Raw genomic sequence first — 22,223 nt, forward strand, 5'->3', positions numbered from 1 at the left:
ATAATACAAGACTCTGAAGTAGAAATTTACCAAATAGTCCCCAGTAGTTAACATTCAACCAGAAATGAATGCTTATTGGCCAACCACAACATGCTTTTGACATAAGCATTAATCCTATATAATCCGATGCTCCCCTGAGTACTTTTCATCTTTTTTAAGCTTCCAGAAGATGTGCAATCAGGCCATCTAGTGAGACCTCAGTCTACCCTGGACAATCAACAATTTAGCTCCATTTAAAGGGTTTTAATCTGTTGCCAGTAAGTGTAACTTACAGAATTGGACATGGAAACTTTAAGACAGGCATCCTCAAGAGCAGTGATTCTCAGTGTGGGCTGCCCATTAGAACCTGGGCAGTTTTTAAAATCCTCTACAGGTCCCAAGCCTGCCTGGACCAACTAAACTAGAACAACCTGGGCATCGGTAGTCTTAGAGCTCTTAGAGTTTTAGGGAATTTCAATGTGCAGCCAGTTAAAAAACTTCTGTTTCAGGTTACAGTAGAACACTCTGATCCTCAATTTCAGGTAAGTTTTCTTAGTCTGATTGTGGTTTTACAAATCTTTTTAAAAAGATCACATTTTAAGATCTTTTTAAAACATCACAATCTTTTTTACTCTATACCTCCTAGAGACACTGTTAGCTAGTCTATTTGAGAGGCATTATGCTCAGATATAGCATAAATAAATGCTAGTTTATGTGAACTGATTTCAACTAAATCTATATCTAACTCTATAAATCTGTAACTCTGATTTCATTGTTCTAGACTGGCAAACAAATTGTGATTAAACACCAGTAAATTCTTTACAACTGGCCTTATGCTTATTTTGCGGGGATAATTTCAGTAAGGATGCTTTCCCTGATGCTGGCTGCAGTGGTGCAAGTAAATTACATGAAAGCAGAATTCAAGAGTTTTGAGACATTATATTTCTGTAAAATAAGTTTTTTCTCATACAATGTTGAGAAACAAAGTCCAGCCAGCATCCAAAACACAGTTGGATGAGAACAGTGATTTCTCAGTAGTAAAACCAGATAAGTAGAAGTTTTTTGAAACTTACTGTGCTAAAGAGATCCTGCATTTTCTGACTGTGTGCAATGTAAGGGGTCATGAACTTTGAAGGGTCCACCTTCTTTCGAATAACCCTCTTCCTCTCCACCGGCTTTTCAGGTACTGGCTGTGCCAGGGCCGGTCTGGAGGTGTCTGATTGCTCATAGTCAGATGTCCTTGTTGTCGTAGTTTCGTAGAATCTTGTTATTGTCTGAAAATTTGGCATGAAGTTACATCAAAATTTGACAACGTTATGAAGGTAAAAACTGTAATACTATGATCTTGATATACATTATTCTAACTTCAAGTCAGATTGATATTCCTGGTGTTATTAATACTTCTTCATATCTAAAACAGGCCAAAGCAGGAAATCACATGCTATATCCACATGAAGGCACATAATGTTACATAAATCTGAATGCTGACTGTGTCAGATTGCCTGGAACAAAAAGGATACTTCTTACCTACTTGCAACATTGCCTTAAAACCCCATTTGCCTAAAGGAACACTTGAAAATAGGATAAAAACAAAACAAAAATATTCTCAATCATTTAAAAATCTTCTTAAACTGCATGGTAAAGTGAAAGCAAACTGGGATCAGGGAACAAAACAAATGAAGACAAATAAAACTCAAATTCTTGACTTTAATATTAACTTTTAAATGATTCTAAGAAAAAGTTGCTTGTTCTTCAGGTGTTTAAGTATTCTGTTATATGAGACAAAGAATGATGAATTTGAAAAAATGAATCACATCAATAATACAAGTGATTACCATTCTCTTGGCTTAGTCAGTTAATTAAAGTGAACTAGAGTGCCATTTACACTAATAAATGCCTAGGAGAACACGAATAATGATGACAACATAATGGGGTAGTTAGCTTCATGACAGTATGTGGTAGGTGGGAAATTGCTGCTTGTTACAATAGACTTTATAGTGAAAGAAACCAAGGTCCAAAGTTTGGGTCTAATCCAAAGTTTAAAAATATGTAAGAAAAGAAGATAAGCAGTTAAATTTTCAATGCATCTCACAGTAAAATTTCCTTCACAGCTTATATCATCTGTACCAAAGGAAGAGTTCCAGCATCAATTAGGAAAAAAGAGAAACCTAAACAATAAGGAAATTGTACATCCATGACACATACCCTGATTTGTGTCAGATCCCTGCTAATAGAGTGCTCTCTGTCCCTTATTACTGACGTATGGTTGATGGTGAGAAACTAACCAGTTTACAGAATCTACAGTTGTTAGTTCTTATGCAGGTTTCAGGGTTAGCCATCCATATCACCATGTGTCATGCTTAAGAGAAGCAGCTCCATGCAGAAAATTAAGCATGAGAGAGATTTCAGCTTGGAAAAAAAAAAAAAGTCCCAGCTTAGAATATTTATGGAAATGACTTTCTCAGAATTCCTAATGTGCCAAACTGTAAGCAGCATTTTATTGTACCATCAAGGACAAAGGCTTGGAGGCTCCACTTCTTTTGAGCAGAGTTGGTGCCCAAGAAGTTATGACTCTACACAATGAAACTGCTGGTCCCCATACAAATCTCAAGTCCAAGGCCCCACCTTTGTTGCAAAGAGTGGTGACAGCCAATCGCATTATTCTAATAAGCATCACCTACACCAAAAATATCACCCAAGTAATGGGGGAACCGTCCCTAGTCACTTTGGATACATTGAATAGTAAAAACAGGTAACGTCCATACTTATACTGCTGGCACATAGGTCAGTGACCTCCAGATTCTCCCTTTTGCCAGCTTGCTAGCCCTGGGAGTCTGAGAGAGGAGAAAGCTTTCTGCTTCACTGAGCATGCAGCCTGTTCAGATGCGGGCTGGATCTTACCTCCCCTGGTACCTCTTCATGGACTGTTTCCTCTGTGTAATACTATAAATAGAGAACAAAGGTATCATTAGAACCAAAGCACGAATCCCCTCTGCTTTGCCTCAGTTGAACCACTTAGTTTATTTCACTAGTCCAGTTGGTTTTCAACTTTGGTGGGAAGGAAGTAGATGGCAGGGGCTGTTCGTATTTTGGAACCCATTTCAACTATGTGAAACATCAAAGTAGCCATAGTGAAAGCCATCAGAGTGGACAAGGAGATGCAGGGTGATGAGAAAGGTATCTGAGGATGGCTATTTATCTGGTGAAGTTATTTTGCTTGAGAAATAAAATGTTTTCTTATGGTACTCTCAGAGTTTGCTGAGAATATAATAACAATATCTTGAGTGTGTGGGCTGGGCAGAGAGGAACTGTGATAAAAAAAACTATTTGCTGACTAACAATAAAAATAAAACTCAGAAACCTCAGTGTGAATAACATTTTAAAATATCATCCTTATGAAAATGATAGATCTGAAAGCATATACACATCTTAATTATCCCTATATCACCCTGATGACTAAGTAATAAGAGTTTCTTTTGGAGTTATGAATAGATCCCTTCTGGTAACATGATGGTCCTAAAAGGGGTGCTACAATGAGCTTCCTCATCACAAAATGTGGGTAAGTTAGACAGCAGTTTGCCACTGATGGCTCTTAGGTGCCTGCAGGCTGGATCTGAAATCAAATCTACTTTTGTACTACTTCTGACATCACTAGCAATAAATAGATGTGGATAAGAACTGGCTGACATTTTGTTTCAGATGCGTAAGGAGAGTGGAATCCTGCCCCTAGCATCACCCAGCTTTACTGGATGAACAGAAGGAAAAGACTGGTTTAGGCCAAGGCACACAGAAAAGGGATAAAATGAAACCACTTGGCTCATTTTCTCAGTTAACAAAATGAGTAACATTTTATGCTTCATTTTTTCTTGACACCAAAACATATACTTGGGAGGGAGGGAAAAAAATAGTGAAGGCAAAATTTCCCTCAGGGGCCTCCTTTCTTTTGCCCTTGGTTCAGTGATCTCTCATCAAACTACTTAACTATGGTCCATAGGCCACATGCTCTGTTTCACTTGCAATAAAATTAGCATAAAAGTTGCTTAATGTCTCCCTCTCTTATGCTTCCTCTGCTCCTGTACTATTTTTTTTTTAATTTTTAAAATCTAATTTTGTCTCTGTGTCCTTACACATAGCAACAGAAATCACAAGCTCTTACAGGACAGAGAATCTCTTTTACGTACTGTGTCTTCATCACATGGGAAATACCATTTGGACACTTTAGGAAATGCTGTTTGATGCTGATCTACATGGAACCTTTTTTTTTTTTTCTGGTCGCACAAAACAATAGTGTCTTGAAAAGAAATTTTCAACTAAAGTGAATGATTCACAACTATTTTGGATAAAAGCAGCTCTTTGGTAGCCATCTATTTTTACCTTTGCTAAGCTCTCATCATTAGTAAATATGTCTTAGAAAAAAAGTTTACCAAAAAAGGCAACGTTATCCAAATGGTTGGCATTAACTTGTAAGCCAAATCTCTTTTTTTTTTTAGAGCTGTGCCACTAAATAGATAGTATGATAGAAAGAAAGGAAAAGGCAAAGATGTACTAAGTTTAAGTTTGACTACAGAATGACAGTACAACTTTATTCAGGTGTCCAAGAACCCCAGGAGAAACATTTTTAGAGCTAGTACTTGTTTTGTGAATTCCTCCTTCCTATTTCCTTAAATCTGCCACCAATCCATTCTCATGGCATCTTTTGAGGTCAGAGAGACCTTGGTTCAGTTCTCTCTGGCAGAAAGTCTATTAGTTTATCACCTGCTGGTCCCAGAAACAGGGAACAATATGGCAAGGAAAAGATGCCTAAAAATAGCCTCCTCCATTTTTATGACATCTAGTTAAATCCTTCAAATATAGCTCTAAGGGCAATTTCCAATGACCAGTTAACACCATTATTTTAAGGAAGGCAAGACATATTTAAGATGGAGGTTTAAAGGTATTCCTGGTATTACCATCATACAGAAGGCAATTTATAATTGTGTTAGTGCTTGACAGTGATTATTCTGACCAGCAGGGTTGTAAGTGAAATGTGCACTAGTGAAAATATTGGACACTGAAGATCTGGCCTTTGGCATTTGAATCAGAGAGGTTGAATGTTATACTGAATGAAGGTCAGTCTGTTTTTTCCTTCATATCCTTCAATAATAAAAGCAATTGTATTTTTAGAATAAAATAAAATTTTCTTGATCTAAGAATAAACTGTCACATAAAATAATATTCTAAAGATAGATTTTGGCATGTTCATTTGGGATTTGACTCTGGGTAACTTAAATTTCATTCTTACTAAAAAGCATAGATTTTCAAAACTGCCTCCATGTATCTTGAGCACGTAGAGAGATTTTCACATGTTTAAATCATCATCGTTAATTGGTAATTGTTAAGGACTTACAGATTCCAATAGCAATATATTTACATGGATGCTAAAGGCAAGAAGTGGTAAAGAAAAACCACAACATAATAAAAACTGAAATAAAATAAATATAAAGCAACAACTTTATAAATCATGTCAGATATCCCAATAACCTTGAAGGAATTTTTCAAGATGCCCACTATGGTCTTTTGTTCTTTTTCAAATTCATATGCAAAAGCTAGTCTTGTTCCCTTGGGTAAATAGGATGGAGTTGGTGGGGAAGTATGGCTCCAACTGTCATTTGTGAGCCCCATGATTTTTACATGTTTGTGTGTGTGCACATATACACATGTATAAAATCTTACATATACATATATCATATATATGTGTGTATATATATATATAACTCTGAACACTTAATCCATTTCACCCTAAACATAGATAATTAGCTTGCTGAAACAAGGAGTAAGTAGCTCTTTTTCCCTCTGTGGCTGTGCAAACATTAAGAAATAGGATTCGGTTCTCAGAACTTTCTCTTCATTTCCTCTGTCCCTTTGGCCACAGGGGCTGGGAAGTAGGGAAGAAAGTAGTTTCAGAAGGCAGTTGAAAATCCATCTTTACCCCATACTTTTTTGTGCATGTGAATTTAAAGAAAAGCAAAATTGGGTAACAGTGATACTTTTTTTCAGTTCTAATCCCACATAATTATAGTGAAACGGAATGTAAAATACTCCTTTTCTTATGCTTTAACGATGACTCTTTGTGAAGTTATAATAGACAACATATTTTTCAAACGATTAATTCACCTACACGGCTTTGACTATCGTCACATAAAAACACTCTTTTGTCAGAGTCAGGAGTTTTAAAAATCTTACCTCCACCACCTCCTCATATTCTTCGTCATCTGCCATTTTCCCAGAGTAGTAGTGGCACCTACAAACTTTTCATATTCCAGACAAACGATAATCCATTAGAATCTATCCCCAGGACTGAAATCACCTTATATAATATTATAAAAACAAAAGTTAATCTGTTCTATATACTCATGTATTTTTGCAGGCTAAGGGAGAGGAGATATGTAAATTCTGGTCTAAAAAAACAGGCTTCAAATTTCTCGATTCCCTCAGGAATGTGTTTCATATTGCTACTTCTAGCTATATGATCAATCTAGTTAAAGTTGTAAAATGAAGCTGAGGGGACAGAGTGAGAGGGTTTAGAGTCAAAGGAAAAGAGTATTTACGTTTCCAAATACTTGGAGGAAAAAAATACCTTAAAGCAAAATTTTAAGGAAAAATTATAGGGAAAGTTCAACTTGGCTTTCAGAAAAAAGTTGGAGTTTTTCCTGGTAGCACCAAAATTCTAAGAGGGCTGCCTTAGGTCTCCATCCTATTATACCACATTGTATGCAATAGAGCCTATGCTTCAAATTAGAACACATAAAAATAAATCTGTCAACGGACTTGAAAAGAAAAAATAGAAACCTCAAGGCAACGGGGTTATTTTCTTCCCAAACACCATTGGCTTGTACGGATTTCTCCTCTTTGTTTCTGTAGCTCTGTTCAACCTGAAAAACAGCAAATGGTTAAAGCATTGACTGAAGTTCATACGAGATGGTGGGTCTTGGGCCCAAGTTGCTAATTCAGGAACCAGGGAAGGGATCTCCCAAGGCCTTCTTTGACGCCAGAGAGGAGGACTCTCTCTCTCTCTCGGTAAAAGTAGATGATGTTTTGAAGCAGCTGTCCCTTCACCCAAAGATATTTGCTTGTAAACCAATACCCCAGCTGTGGCTGGTTTTGTTAAGCTAGCAAAACTGCCACTCCTTCTGAGTCAAATAAAGTCCAGTAGAACCAGATAAATATAGGAACGAAGGACATAGATCTTTTTTCATACTAATATATTTAGAAAAAAGGAAAAACAAAGGCAAAAAAAAAAAAAACATTCGTTAGACAAGATAACCAACTCGGTCAAGAAGTAAGTTGGTTAGTATAGGACTTTAATCACACACTCACATCAGGTATAAGTAAGACCTGAGCTGGGCCATAGGGTTATAGACTTTCCTAGTCACATTTGCATCACTCATTTCCCAGTTAAGACCCAAATTTTGGAAAACACCTCAAGGGAAGTTGTAAAACATTTCCTAAAAGAATATTACAGGAAGAAAAGAAAAGCCATAAATTGGCCTTACCTTCAATCTACCAAACAAATTTCCTCAGCAGCAAAGCCTCTCCCAACTCTCCCCTCCTGACAACCCCAGACAAGAGCCGGTGTGGAGCATGGGCTCTGAATTATCATGTGGCCGGAGCAGCCAATCAGATCCCAAGTCGCTCAAATTTCAGAAGCTAAATATACTAAGTGATCTTCTGAAAACCACCTGTTCATCAATTCCACTAAAGGATAAAGGGTAACAAATTGCTTGCATAGAGGTATTCAAATGTAATGGAATTTTACCTAACTTCCAGCATATGGGGCTCAAATTGTGGTTTAATCTCTCATTTCCTACCGCTCAGTGTTTAATATCATATTCATGCAAAAGAACTTAGAAGAAAATCAGCATGACTTTGAGGGGCTTTAACCCTTCTGTAACAGCTTTCTTCTCACCAGTTTTTCCATCTTCATGGAGATAAATAAGCTCACTCTTACACAGCTCACCTGGTGAGCGTGGTAAGTTACAGGTGTTGATATGAAAGAAATAGAGGGATCCAGAAAACATCAAGTTGGTAAAACCAATTTTTTTAAATGTGATAAAATGAAGTGATAGGTGAAAATACTTCATGGTGACGCTAGATAAGGTACCCACAGGGCGTAATTAGAGAGATTAGGCCCCATCATTTTTCTATTACTAAACCAGTGAGGGGAATGCCAAGATCATACTCATTACCTTCTCCCTTTGTAAGCAAGCCTAGCTGCTAGGAATACAGAGCCTCCCTCAGATGTAACTAATTGGGTTATTGATTTCTTATTTATTTCAGATGACTCTGAGAGGCAAAATATGAATGCAGGTACAAAAGGGCTCAATTTTTGAAGAGCAAGAGCAAATAAAATGGAAATCAGTAAATTATTAGAAAATAATGCTCTATTTGCAAGTCAGAGGGTAAGACACTGTATAAAAGTTATCCAATAATTTTTTACCTGCAGCTGATTCTCACTGACTAATGTCTTTCCACTCCCTATTCTAAGGCAAAACTCAATAGGTCACTTGGATCTTAATGTGGATTTGAAACTAAACATATTGCTATGGTTTTTTGGGGCGGAGTTTAAATGTTAGGAAAAAATCTCACATTTCAAACATACGTACCTCTCCCTTTTCTGTGATTCATATGGTAGTAAAATTTGATCATCTTTCCATCTGAATGAATTATACCTGTTGATTTCATTTATTTTCACAGATTTTCTCACCAAGGAATATTTGTGTGTAATATGATCATTTACCTGGAAGCTGCAAACTAGAAGAATGATGACTTACTATTCACCACGTGCTTTTTAAAAGATGGTGTTACATTGAAAGATAATATGGATCTTTTAAAAATCATAGTACAAAAATATATAAAGTAAAAAAGAAGCATAAATTAATGCTTATCTGGAGTTATGACCTCAAGATGAAAGAACCCCTCTGTTTTTCAGGCCTATTGAGGGTCTCTTTTGTGGAAGAAGAATAAATTGATACCTTGATTTATCGGTAGCTCCTTACATGCCTTTCACATAAGTGCTCAATAAATGTTAACCATTATTTTAGAATTATTAATACATTTTAAACATTTTATTGGTATCTTTACTCTTTATATTAGACTGAAATACTAACTTACTGTGAAACTTCTGAAATCAGACTGTAGTCTAAGAATTCATGAATCAGTAGGAGTTTGGCTGTAAGACTGTATGTTGTTGTTCAGTCACTAAGTTGTGTCCAGCTCTTTAGCAACCCCACCGACTGTAGCCCACCAGGCTCCTAGGTCCATGGGATTTCCTAGGCAAGAATATCAGAGTGGGTTGCCATTTCCTTCTCCAGAGGATCTTTTCAACCCAGGGATCAAATCCGCATCTCCTGCGTTGTCAGGTGGATTCTTTACCACTGAGCCACCAAGGGAGCCTGTAAGACTGGATAATTGGCTACAGAACAAAGCAGGGTACGGTTAGGTACCAGTAGCAGAGCGTCAGATGATGTTTTCTGAAATACCAAAGTTTAGGAGTGTCATGTCTGGAGACCATAAGAGATTTTATGGAGGAGATGGCATTGTAATAGTTTCTGTTGTTGCAGTTTTATTTCATTAATTATTTTAGCCAAATTATATCTGCACATTATTTAAGAATCAAATAGTTTTGCAAGGCTTCTTACTAAAATCAGTGCCTCCTGTTTCCATCATTCATCTGTTTTTCCCACCCTGGAGACAATCATTTTAACCCTTTTAGTAGAATCATTTGTTATTTATCTCTACACAGTTAACAAAAATGTCTCTATTATTTTTTTCTGATTTTTCCAGTCATTGGTATTATCTGTCTGGTTCCTACCTTGGAAGATGAGGCTTTAGTTCTCTTTTATACAAAACCCCACTCTAACCCGGAGAAGGCAATGGCAACCCACTCCAGTACTCTTGCCTGGAATATCCCATGGTCGAAGGAGCCTGGTAGGCTGCAGTCCATGGGGTCGCGAAGAGTCGGACACGACTGAGCGACATCACTTTTACTTTTCACTTTCATGCATTGGAGAAGGAAATGGCAACCCACTCCAGGGTTCTTGCCTGGAGAATCCCAGGGATGGCAGAGCCTCGTGGGCTGCCGTCTATGGGGTCGCACAGAATTGGACATGACTGAAGCAACTTAGCAGCAGTAGCAGCCACTCTAACCAGACACAAGCCTCATCTCCCATCTCTATACTCCCAATAAGGTTTTATTTATGAAATTCAGAATTCAATGTTTACATTATTATGATTAACAAAAGGCTGTTCACAGCTGAACCCCATATATTATGATTATTTTTCTTTTCCTGCCCAACAGTTAGTTTTTCTGCAAATTCATAGTTTTCGTTTTTTTCCCCCTCTCTTTCTGTTTTTTCTCCATTGGCTTCATTTTTCTAGACAAGCAGTACCCAATACAACTTTCTGCAGTACTGGAAACATTCTAATACCACTACCAAGATGGTAGCCACTAGCCACATGTGGTTATTGAACACTCAGCACATGTCTAGCATGACTGCAGACCCGAGATTTTATACTTTTTGTTTAATTTGTGCTGAAATAGCCACATGGTGGCCGGTGTTGAACAGCACAATCCTAGAAACTTGTCACTACCTCAAACTTGCTGTCCAATCTGCTCTTGTCCTTTTCAAAGACATCAAGCAGCATCTTACGCGTGCTTGTATGCTAAGCGGCTTCTGTCGTGTCTGACTCTGCGACCCTATGGACCACAGCCTGCCAGGCTTCTCTGTCCACGGGCTTCTCCAGGCAAGAACAGTGGAGTGGGTTGCCATGCTTTCCTCCAGTGGATCTTTTCAACCCAGGGACTGAACCTGAGTCTCCAGCATAGGCAGGTGGCATTCTTTACCACTAGCGCCACCTGGGAAACCCCAGCATTCTATAGTTATATTCATCTTAGACCTCTCAGGGAGCCATCTGTTCCATCTGGCCTAGTTTCTTCTGTAGCTGGTGCTCAGGACTTATTCTGAATCCCCTTCACTGTTATTCTGGGGATTATGTGGATTATAATATGAAAATTCCCATTCCTTTATTGAACTAATATTTATTATGTGAAATGTAAGAGGCACTGTTCTAGGTGCTTCCACCATGCAGCAGGCATTGACTGAGCAATATGTATGCTCCACTGCTTGCTTATTAACAGAACCAAAATTTAGTTTCGGACACAAATATGCTAATTTACAAAATACACTCCTCTTCAATTCCTTAAATGTTAGGGGAAAACTGTGACCGTTTTGCCAGTAAGATTTAAGTGCAATTCTAGAGAATAAGGCTTCTGGGAAAGGTATGATTTTATTGATGAGCAGAGTCAGATTCAGCTGGAATGCACTGTTTTCCTCTTGCCATTCGTCCCTTCTCTAGACCTAGAACACAGATATAACGTCTAAGGGCAGAGCAGCCACATTGAGACTATGAGGGTATAAGTCATACACTAAGAAATGTAAAGCTTTTAGAAGGAGCCTTAGTCTTTAATGACTTAATTTTTATATTTCATAATTAGTTTATACTTCAACGAGTTAAATATACAATTGCACAAATAATTATATTGTGATTATTTTAAATGTTCCTGTGTATTATGTATTAATTTTTTTCTATTTTGCACATTGCCACTAACAAAATTGGTTATTTTTTCATGTTTGTTGACTATTTGTACCTTTTATTCTGTATATTGTCAGCCCATATCTCTCCATCTACACTGATTTATAGTCATTCTTAATATATTATAGATATTGACCATGTGTCTCTTCTGTATGTTGTGAATATTCTAAGTTGTTTGTGGTGTCTGTGGCCATAGAGATGTTTTAAATCCATATGCAGTCAAATCAGGAAATCCCTGTCCAGCTTTGACACTACTTAACAGGTGAATTGAATTTAAATGCCACTTTTAGTACTGCTTGAATTAAATTGGATGTCTGTTTCTAGAGTCTAGTGTTTTTTCTTGTTTCGCTTTCCTTTTACTTTCTGGAGTTCTGCTTTTTTAATTTTTTGTGTTTGTTGTGACTTTTAATATATACAGAAAACTATATAAAACTTATGTGTGCATTAGTCACTCAGTCATGCCCGATTCTTTGTGACCCTATGGACTATATCCCGCCAGGCTCCCCTGTCCATGGGATTTCTCAGGCAAGGATACTGGAGTGGGTTGTCATTTCCTTCTACAAAACTTATGTGTACAATTTAGCAAACGGGGTAAAGTGAACATTCATATAAATATCACTCAGGTACGAAAAGGTCATCTGTCCTGTCCTTGAGAGTAATAATTTCCTTGCTCTTATTTTTAATTTTACCACCTCTGTATGCACTCCTAAACAATTTAGTTTTGTTTTAAAATTTTACATAATGGATTCATGCTATATGCAATTTTTGTAGTGTAGCTTTTCATTTAACATCGTGTTTGTTGATTTTTAATTATATAATAATATTTGTGTGTGTGCTTGTTAGTCGCTCAGTTGCGTCCTACTCTTTGTGACCCCATGGACTGTAACTCGCCAGGCTCCTCTGTCTATGGAATTCTCCAGGCAAGATTACTGGTGTGGGTTGCCATTTCCTTCTCCAGATAATAATGTTTACTATCTTGTAATACTGCAAATATTTTATAATGTGACTCTACCTCTATTTATCCATTCAGCTGATGAGGGGGAACTGAGTATTTCCAGCTTTTGTCAGTTAAGAACAAAGATGAACCTTCTTGCACAGGTGTTCTGGTACTCATAGACAATTAAATGACCAGAGTATGTAAGTAGGCGTGTAAATTATAGGTCAAAGAATATGCTAATCTTCAACTTTATTAAATAATGTTACCTGCTTTCCAAAGCTGGTACCAATTTATATTCTCATCAGTCATGTATGCTTTTAACCTGGTTATAGTAAGATTAAGCTTTCTAAATTTTGTCTTGTCTGATGGCAATGTAATAATTTAATCTTGTGGTTCGAGTTTGTATTTTCATCACTGCTAGTAAAGTTGAACTCTTTTTCATATGTCTAGTATACATTTGCATATTTTGTTGTTTTTTTGAGAAATATCTGATTAATTCTCTTGCCTATTTTTCCATTAAGTTGTTGCGCATTTACTCATTGATCTACAAGCCCTCTTTATATGGATATGAATCCTTTGATAGTTATGTGTTGTAAATATCTTCTCTTCTTTATTGTTTTTTTCATTAGTTTCACACTGACATCTGATGAACAGGAGTTCTTAATTCAGGTAATTAACTTAATAATTTTCTCCACTGTGACCAGTACTTTCAATAAAAAAATCCTTCTACCCTAAGATTATGAAGATATGTTCCTATATACTCTTCTAAATACTAGGAACTTCACCTTTCATATTTATGTTTAATCTATCTGGAAATTATTATTTTTGTGTATAACGTGAACAAAAGATCTAATTTTACTTTTTTCCTATGGATTGCCAATTGTATCAATTTTCTTGAAAATTCCACTGTTTCCCCACTAGATGAAATTTCTCCTATGCTATCAATCTTACCCACATATATATGAGTTCTTTCCAGACTCTCTATTCTACCTACTGGTCTACAATATCACACTGTTGTTTTTCTATAGCTTTATGATCTGTCTTGATGTCTGGAAGAACAAGTCTTCCCACCATATTATCTTTAAGAGGGTTTTGGCTCTACTCGTCTTAGATATTTTAAGTAAATTTTAGAAGCAGCTTATCAATTTCCCTAAAAAGCATTCATTCAACTAATCTATTTGACTCTTCCTAAGTCAGTATCACACTGTTTTAGTTCTTGTAGCTCTTTTATGTGTTTTGGTATCTGTAGGGCAAGTTGCTTACAGACTTCTAAAAATCATCTAGATATCCTTATCCTTTGGTTCTTTTAGAAGTTCTGAGAATAAGCTTATTGAGTTCCATGAAAATTGTCCTTTGATTCTCTTTTTAATAATTGCATTGAATTTGTAGATTTATCTTGCAAGAATTGATACTTTATAATGATATCTTCCCATCTAGATTTTTTACATTCATCATTAGTTTTATGGGTTTTGTTATAAAGACCTTACACATTAAATAAATAAGCATGCGTGTGTGCTTAGTGGCTTGGTTGTGTCCAACTCTTAGTGACCCTGTGGACTGTAGCCCACCAGGCTCCTCTGTCCATGGGGATTCTCCAGGCAAGAAAACTGGAGTGTGTTGACATTCCCTTCCCCAGGGGATCTTCTCCACCCGGGGATCGAACCCAGGTCTCCTGCATTGCAGGCAAATTCTTTACCACTGAGCCACCAGGAAAATAAGTGTATTCCAAGGCATATTAAATGGCAACCCACTCCAGTATTCTTGCCTGGAAAACCCCATGGACAGACAAAACTGGTGGGCTACAGTCCATGGAGTCACAAGAGTTGGACACAACTTAGTGACTAAACCACCACCAGGAATATTAAAGCATTTATTTTCATTGTGAATTCAATTTTGTATAGACTTTCTGGTAGACACTATGTATCAAGTCCCTCTTTTTATTCCTATTATGGATTTATCATTTATTATCCTTAATAACTTTTTAATAAAACTTATTAGGACTTTGAGAAAGGTAGAAATAAATGTCTGTGCTCAATCAGCTGTCTTGAATCCAATGCATGGACACAGCAATTTTGAGTGAATTTTGGATAGAACTTTCAGAGCCAGAAATGATAGGAGGAAGAGCATTAGTAGATAGTATGAACAAGCACATAGGGGTAGGAAAGTGTATGACATGTTCAGGGAATGAAGATTAATGTGATTTAGGTCAGGTAAGGTATATGTAGAGAAGTAATGGAAGACTCTAAAATAGCAGTTATGCTGTGAAGGACCCTGAATGCCCAGCTAAGCAATAGAAAAATGGAATGCTCCAACGATGTCATATTGCTATTCTCCTCTACATAGTGTAGAGCTTTAAGTTAGTGAGACAGTGGTTAAATAAATATACATCAGAAACACATTACATATACAATTAAACACATTCATTTGTGAAACATGCAGATTCAACAACATAGCAGGATATATAGGTATGAAATGGAGCTTTCTCAAATTATCAAAACTCCCAGGTGTTATTTGCTTTTCAAAAGCCATGTCAGACACACTAAATTTCAGCAATATTGCCTACTCACCCTTCTAAATTCTCCTACCTCCTCTTACTGAGTTTTCCTGCAATCAGAACCCATGAAAAACACATAAACATGGAAGAGGGAAATGTTTTAATGTTAACTTATCTTCTGGCCCATTTCTGGGTTCCTTCTCTCCTGTCCCTGCTTTCTAGGAGGACTTGGACATGGGTTTATTTTTCAAGTGAGCTCTCCATTAAGCTTCCTTGTTTCTAGAGTCTTGGCTTTGAAGCAGCATGTCTCTGAATCTCCTCACTGAACTGAGAATAGCCAAGGGTTTTCTTTGTTTTCCTTGGGTGCTTCTCTCTCCACAGCCTACCCCAAATTGTCTTTTCAACCCACTACCCATGGTTATTCAATTGTTATGGAGTAAATTAACAGAATTTACAATTTACTGCCCATTTCAAACCAAATTTTGCCAATGGATGAGTGTCAAAAAAATGTCAGCCTTAAATTGCTGACATTCCTAAAGAGTTTCCAACTTGAGATATAAAGATATTAATAAAATAGCAAAGCTGGTTTTCTTGTGAACTTACTCCATAGGCAGTACCTCCAACTCTTGCCCTCACACACAAACATATGTGTACGTGTGTGTGAATCCTTTCACACATATATGTGTGTGTGTATTTCTTTTTGAGGGAAATGACTTCCCAAATACTAGTTTGAATATATGTCATTACATTGTTCTTAAAAGTAAGATCTAGTGTTCAAAAATTATTCATTATATGTATTTGTGTATATGTAAATATAGAGGCAGCTATAGAATTTACAATAGGAATGTGTAGCTTAAATGACAATTTTTAAAATTAAATATACATTTCCATGTATTAGTTTTCATATTTATTGGTCTTAGGGGAGGTAGCCACTGTATCACTTTCTAGTTAGCAAGAAAAGACTGTGTGAAGGAGGTGGGGTTTCTGTTGTTGTTGTTTTGTTTTAGGAGGTGGGGTTTTATGAGGTCCTGTGTATGCCAAACCAATCCACCTAAGCCATCCTTAGACAATGATTTTTTTAAATCTTTAAAAAAAAAAAAAGTTAACCAGTTCCTAACGCTCTGTGAGTTCTGAGCAGCACGGGACTGCATAACTCACTTGACAGAGTTTGAACCAATATCTAACTCAGCTGTCTGTCACTGTCAGTGGGATCAGGACAAATTCATTTTTCAAGAAGGAAAGTGATGAGGAGAGAGTTTGCCAGTAATGTTTTTATGAGCACTCACATAGCATTGGAAGTTGGATGTTTGACAATAGAGAAAATATGGGCAGGTAAACAGTGGACAATAGTGGTCCAATTGATTCTCAAGTGCAGTGTAGTTACAGGAAGATCCCAAAATGCAGGTCTGTTCCTGAAATCCAGTTCATCATGGGATGGGCAATCAAGCTAACCTATTGAACACAGGTGGTCTGGAGTCACAGGAAAACAGGGTCAATTCTATATTCTTCAGTGACTTAAGATATTCTTTAGGGAGGACAAGGGTAGCACTACGGACCCTGAATTAAACAGATAATCTCAGATCCAAACTGCAGCCTAAACGGCTGCACTCCTGGAATCATCATTTCAGTAGACAGCTGCCTAGAGTGGGCATAATTGGTACCTGGTTACTCTTGAGAATAGTTTTTTTCCCCAAAATGGAAGCTTGTACTATAGAACCTCTCTCTGACTTCCTTTTCTCAAAAGTAATCAAGAAAATTGGGACTGGTCTTTCCCCATAGAAGTTCTTGAGAATCATTAGTCTTACAAGCTGGTCCATGAAAAGAGGGTTCCATTGTCAAGAAGTATGGGAAGTGCTGAGCTTTCTAACCCCTCAATGCTATTTGCACGCACATTCTATTGTAATGGCTCTAAGAAATGGCCTCCAAGGAAAAGAAATATACTGGTTTCTTTGGTTTTACCTTGGATGTCTGAAAATTACTTGACCCAGAACAATATATTTAATTTTGTTCCACTGAATATACTTTGCAGATCCTGACATTAAGACTTGTCCAGTGTGCAATTTCAGACCTGCCTCAGGCTAAACAAACCCTGGGGACCGGCAGAGAAAAAAACCCAGCTCCCAAGGCTGGGAAGACAGATTTGGTTTACTAACTTTCCCATCTCTGACCTGCATGCAATTTAATTGAGAACTAACTGTATTACTCTTGAAAATCCTCCCCCTGCTTCAGGACTCATTTTCTTTATCTGTGAAATGAGTGAGCTCTATGACCCTTTCAGCTCTGTCATTGCATGAAATGCCTTCCTATGTGTGAGGTTCACTTTAGAACTTGACCTCTCCACTGCTCCTTGGGCTGCTGAGTGACAGACAACACAGCTAATCTTCCATAAATAGATGTTCCATATCTTGGGTCTCAGGATAAATTTATAGCTGAAGATTGACACATAGTAACTTTCAAACGAGACCAATTTGAACTCCATGAGAAAACATTTTACACTATTTAAAAAACATTATATTACATTATAAAGCAATGGTATATTTTTAATTTAACAAGTATGAAAGCACAGTCCTGACTTTTACTTAAAAATAAAAAATGTTTAGAATTAACCAATACATACCAAGCAATTTCTCCAGACAGGTCAATGACCAAGAGGCATTTCAATGCACCTTAGAGCTATCCCAGGAGCCACTGGGTTAAATATGACTTTTTAACCTAGAAAACTTCTATTTGTTTCCTCCTGTTCTTTATGAAGGGCTTCCCTGATAGTTCAGTTGGTAAAGAAACTGCCTGCAATTCAGGAGACCCCGGTTTGATTCCTGGGTCAGGAAGATCTGCTGGAGAAGGGATAGGATACCAGTTCCAGTATTCTTGGGCTTCCCTCGTGACTCAGCTGGTAAAGAATCTGCCTGCAATGTGACAGACCTGGGTTTGGTACCTGGGTTGGGAAAATCCCCTGGAGAAGGGAACGGCTACCCACTGCAGAAACCAATAAAAGACTTTTCAGTGTGGTTAGTCCATTTCTTGATTGGTTACAGGTATGCCTCATTCAACTATCCTAGGGGTTTAACAACTAGCAGAAACATTTTGTTTCTCTATTATTTTGCTTAACTCTGAATGGTGACGATAGGGTCTAAACACCAACTGATCTAAAAATAAATCTAAGGTTGCAGAGGCTGAGCAGGAGCAAAAGTAAAGTTCAAATCTGATTTAGATGCCCAGGAAAACATGGCTTTCAAGGAAAAATACTTAAAGAAATATTGCTTAATTTTAAGTCATGGTATTTCCAGCAAGAAACTATGAGATAATAAACTAGCAATGTATTAATTTCAAGTGAGTATCCAAAACAAAATTCTAACCCTATTAGCAGTTTGGAACTTGCTTTGTGAAATAAGCAAAAAATAGTTCTACAGATAAAGGGTAGGTCAAAAACAGTCCTACACATAGGGAATAGGTAGAGACCGTTAGCTTTAAAATACATAATTCTCAGAGGCTAAATACCTGGCGTCCATAGAAAGACAAAGGAGTCCTTTCTCCGACCTCAGCTCAGTTCACCTTCCTGACTTTCTCTTTATCCAGATGCACAAAATGGAAATAAACACTGAATTATAAAGCTGATTGTTGCTTTGCCATGCCACCTAAAAACCCAGACTGGGGGCCTTATCAGAGACCATTTTGGGCTTTCAGCTCAAGAAAACCCACAGGTGGTGTTTTATCAATGTACAACATGTCCCTTGGCCCTCTGGACATATTCCACCATTTCTAAAGCCTAATTTGCATCTCTGTCCCTGAGGCTCTTTTCCTCAGGCCTAGAGGAAGCTATACTGCCCAGCAAGCTGCAGACCTATGTGAAAAGAAATTAGCATACCACACTGGTCACCAGCTACCACACTCAATTGTGACTGTCAGGAGATTTTGTATTAATACCCCAGTCCCCTCCCACCTTGATAGGAATAATTCTGAGGCACGTGTTTTGCTCTGATCCCAGGTTCCCTGTGGCTTAACAGTTCTGCCTTCCCTTCCTTGTATTACATGCCTTCCTTTACTGGAGTTGTTTGCAATTTTTAAATTGTTGTTTAGTCCTGTCTGAACTCTTTGCGATCCCATGGACTGCAGCACACCAGGCCTCCCTGTCTTCCACTATCTCTCAGAGTTCACTCAAATTCATGTCCATTGAGTTGGTGATGCTATCTAACCATCTCATCCTCTGCCTCCCTCTTCTCCTGCCCTCAACTTTCCCAGCATCAGGGTCTTTTCCTGTGAGTTGGCTCTTCACTTCAGGTAGCCAAAGTATTGGAGCTTCAGATTCAGTATCAGTCCTTCCAATGAATATTCAGGGTTGATTTCCTTTAGGATTGACTGGTTTCATCACCACTTCTTAAGTACTTTCACTTAAATCCATCTTCAGTGTCTGCACCTGGGAAAATCCACACTAAGACATTAGTATATCCATTTCACAATGAGGAGGGGAAGTTCTCTAAAACATTACATGTACTGCAAAGGCGCATCTTTGTCCAGGAAAACCTCTTCCATCATGCTCAAGCTCTCCAGAGGCCACTCCAGTGGGCTCTTATGATTGCCTTGCCTGTGCCTTTGACCACCCCCTCCACAAAGTCCCCTCCATCTTCTCAGCTAATTTATGTCTAAATCTTTTCTAGAAGCTACACCAAAATATAACCATAGGGACATCCTGGTGGTCCAGTGGCTCGGACTCTACACTCCCAACCCCTGGTTGGGGAACTAAGATCCTGCATGGTACAGCAAAGTAAAAAAGTGACTATCCCATTCTCTAGGATAGTTTCCAAAGTGTGGTCCCAGGACTAGCAGCACTAGAATCACCTGGGGACTTGCTAGAAACGCACATTCTTGAGTCCCTACCCTAGGCTATTGAATTAGATTCTCTTGGGTAGCGGCCCAGCATCTCTATTTTAACAAACCCTCCAAGTGATTCTGCTGCATGATGAACTTTGAGAACCACTGCCCTCAGAAGTATTTCCTGCCACCCACAACCTAACTGTAAAAACCTCCAACTCCAGGTCCCTGCCCTCTTCCACAGTTTTTCGAACTCTCTTGCTGCCTCCTCAAGCTCTCTCACATGGACCTCTTTTCTCCTTCTCCAGTGCGACTGGTTTAATTTAGGCCAATCCATATTTCTCTCTTGAATTATCAATGCAGTCCCCCAACTGGTCTCCCTGAATATGTGCCTCCCATCTATTCTCCATTGGTCCCTAGGTGTGTGTCTAAAATGCAAAACTGTTGTGTCCCTTCTAGTGCTTCAAATATTTTCATTGCTGCCTGTCATCTGAAGGTAAGTTTATGATGACCCAAGACCATTGGTGGTTTGGATCCTGCCTAACTTTTTCTGGATTTCAGACACACCAAAGTACCTACAGCTTACCTTCCCATTCACTCCCTCAAGAAGTGGCTGAACCACCTCTATGACAGGAGCATTCCTTAAGATCTTAAAGACCCCGCTAGTGCTCCTCCTTAAACAAGCCGTTCAGTTCAGTTCAGTCATTCAGTCGTGTCTGACTCTGCGACCCCATGGACTGCAGCGTGCCAGGCTTCCCTGTCCATCACCAATTCCTGGAGCTTGCTCAGACTCATGTCCATCGAGTCAGTGATGCCATCCAATCATCTCATCCTCTGTCGTCCTCTTCTCCTCCTGCCTTCAATCTTTCCCAGCATCAAACAACCCTTCAAGTCAATTTCTGCTGCAGGGATGAAGAGAGGAGAGAGGGAGGGGGCCAAAGCTTGATTTTTTTTTTCCACTACATTTTCAGTTGCTTGAGGTAGGTCTTACCCCTCAGGGACCAGTGAGGGCATTTGGCTTCTAGCCCATTCTGCATTCACTATCTTTGGCGCTAGGATTTCTTTTGTCCCTAGGATTTCTTTTGTCCCTAAACTCTTTGAGATGAATTCCTCCTTGCATGCTTTGTGTGAAACAGGGGGCTGGTTGAGGCTCAAATGAGAAAACCTTTATAAGCTTTGTAAGCTCTGAAGTACAAGACAAAAGTAAGGTATCACTGTCAAATAATTGTAACAATTACACTAGCCAACATTTAGTGGACATTAATTATTTGCCAGGGTTCATCTGAGCATAAAGTGCACCATTTTATTTTATCCCTCTGATGACCCATGAGTAAGATACTACGATATTCCATTTTACATAAGAGGACACTGAGGCAGCAGAAATTACAGATAACCTGCCCAACATTACTTAGAAGTAATGGAGCCAGGATGCAGACCCAGGTACAGTCAGTTCAGAGCCTAGTTTCTTAACTCCTATATGCTCCTTCTTTATGAGCATGTCCATGACTATAGGGATGTGACATTATTCAAAGGGCCTGACATATTCTAGTACAGGCCAGTTAAACTCACTGTACAGGGATCAATCTATGGCTTGATCATCCATCCATCCATCTACCTACTCACTGGTCACTCATTCACTGTCCTCCATTGGTAACTGGAGGGGTGAAGCGTCTTATTCCTTGGGTCAGAGCACCCGAGTACAAAGACATTACACTGTGACTCTGAGCAAGTAACCAACCTGCTTTGCACCTTGGGTTACTTTCCTGTAAAACGAGGAAGACATTTGTACTGGCCTCAAAATTTTGTGCAGATTAAGTGAAAGAATGTATGTAAAACATTGAGCACTGTGCCTAATCTATGGTAAGTATTCAATCAGTGTTGGTTATTACTATTATCATTTCTCTGGGGGCGGTAGCCGTGTGGTCAGGCAAAGCAATATTCTCTACCAAAATGTGAAGAATGCATTATAGGAGCCATCACATGTCTCCAGAGAATGCTTGCAGCACTGAGAAAATTGTCTTGAGCCCTTGAGCTGTCTTTGGGTCAACAGACAAGAACAAACAGGCTTAAGACCTGGGGTTAACACAGTGCTGAATGTGGAGCTCACTGCTGCAAATAGCAGCCACCTGCAGGCTGGACAGAATGTGTCCACCCTCTGGCGAGGAGCAGGCAGGGTGCAGACGAGGAGCGGGCAGGAGACAGCGGGCACTGCTCTGAGTCAGGGGCACGAGGGTGTGAGGAAAGCTAAGCCAGAGCGAAAGCAGTGTGTGTTGGCTCAGTGGGCAGAAGGGAAGAAAACTAAGCACATTTCAATCAAAAGTGGCTTCTTTCCAAGAGGGTGTGGCGGCTGTGCTATCTGTGGGGCCCAGCCTC

The 22,223-nt window shown here is 38.6% G+C and overlaps 1 protein-coding gene across 29 annotated transcripts in view; it reads right to left on the bottom strand.

The window, feature by feature from the left end:
- Positions 1-7,622, bottom strand: part of NEB (nebulin) — a 218,680-nt gene extending 211,058 nt beyond the window's left edge. For all 29 annotated transcript variants that reach the window (XM_043488007.1, XM_043488010.1, XM_043488013.1 and 26 more), the window contains exons 1-5: positions 7,512-7,622; positions 6,808-6,890; positions 6,202-6,266; positions 2,881-2,922; positions 1,053-1,253 (exon numbers count right to left, since the gene is read on the bottom strand). In XM_043488007.1, the coding sequence (XP_043343942.1) occupies positions 1,053-1,253; positions 2,881-2,922; positions 6,202-6,237 (279 nt within the window). In that variant the 5' untranslated portion in view covers positions 6,238-6,266; positions 6,808-6,890; positions 7,512-7,622. The remainder of the gene's footprint in view (positions 1-1,052; positions 1,254-2,880; positions 2,923-6,201; positions 6,267-6,807; positions 6,891-7,511) is intronic.
- Between the last annotated feature and the right edge of the window lie 14,601 nt (positions 7,623-22,223).

The sequence above is a fragment of the Cervus canadensis genome, chromosome 15 (genome assembly GCF_019320065.1).
Source record: "Cervus canadensis isolate Bull #8, Minnesota chromosome 15, ASM1932006v1, whole genome shotgun sequence".
Lineage (NCBI taxonomy): Eukaryota > Metazoa > Chordata > Mammalia > Artiodactyla > Cervidae > Cervus > Cervus canadensis.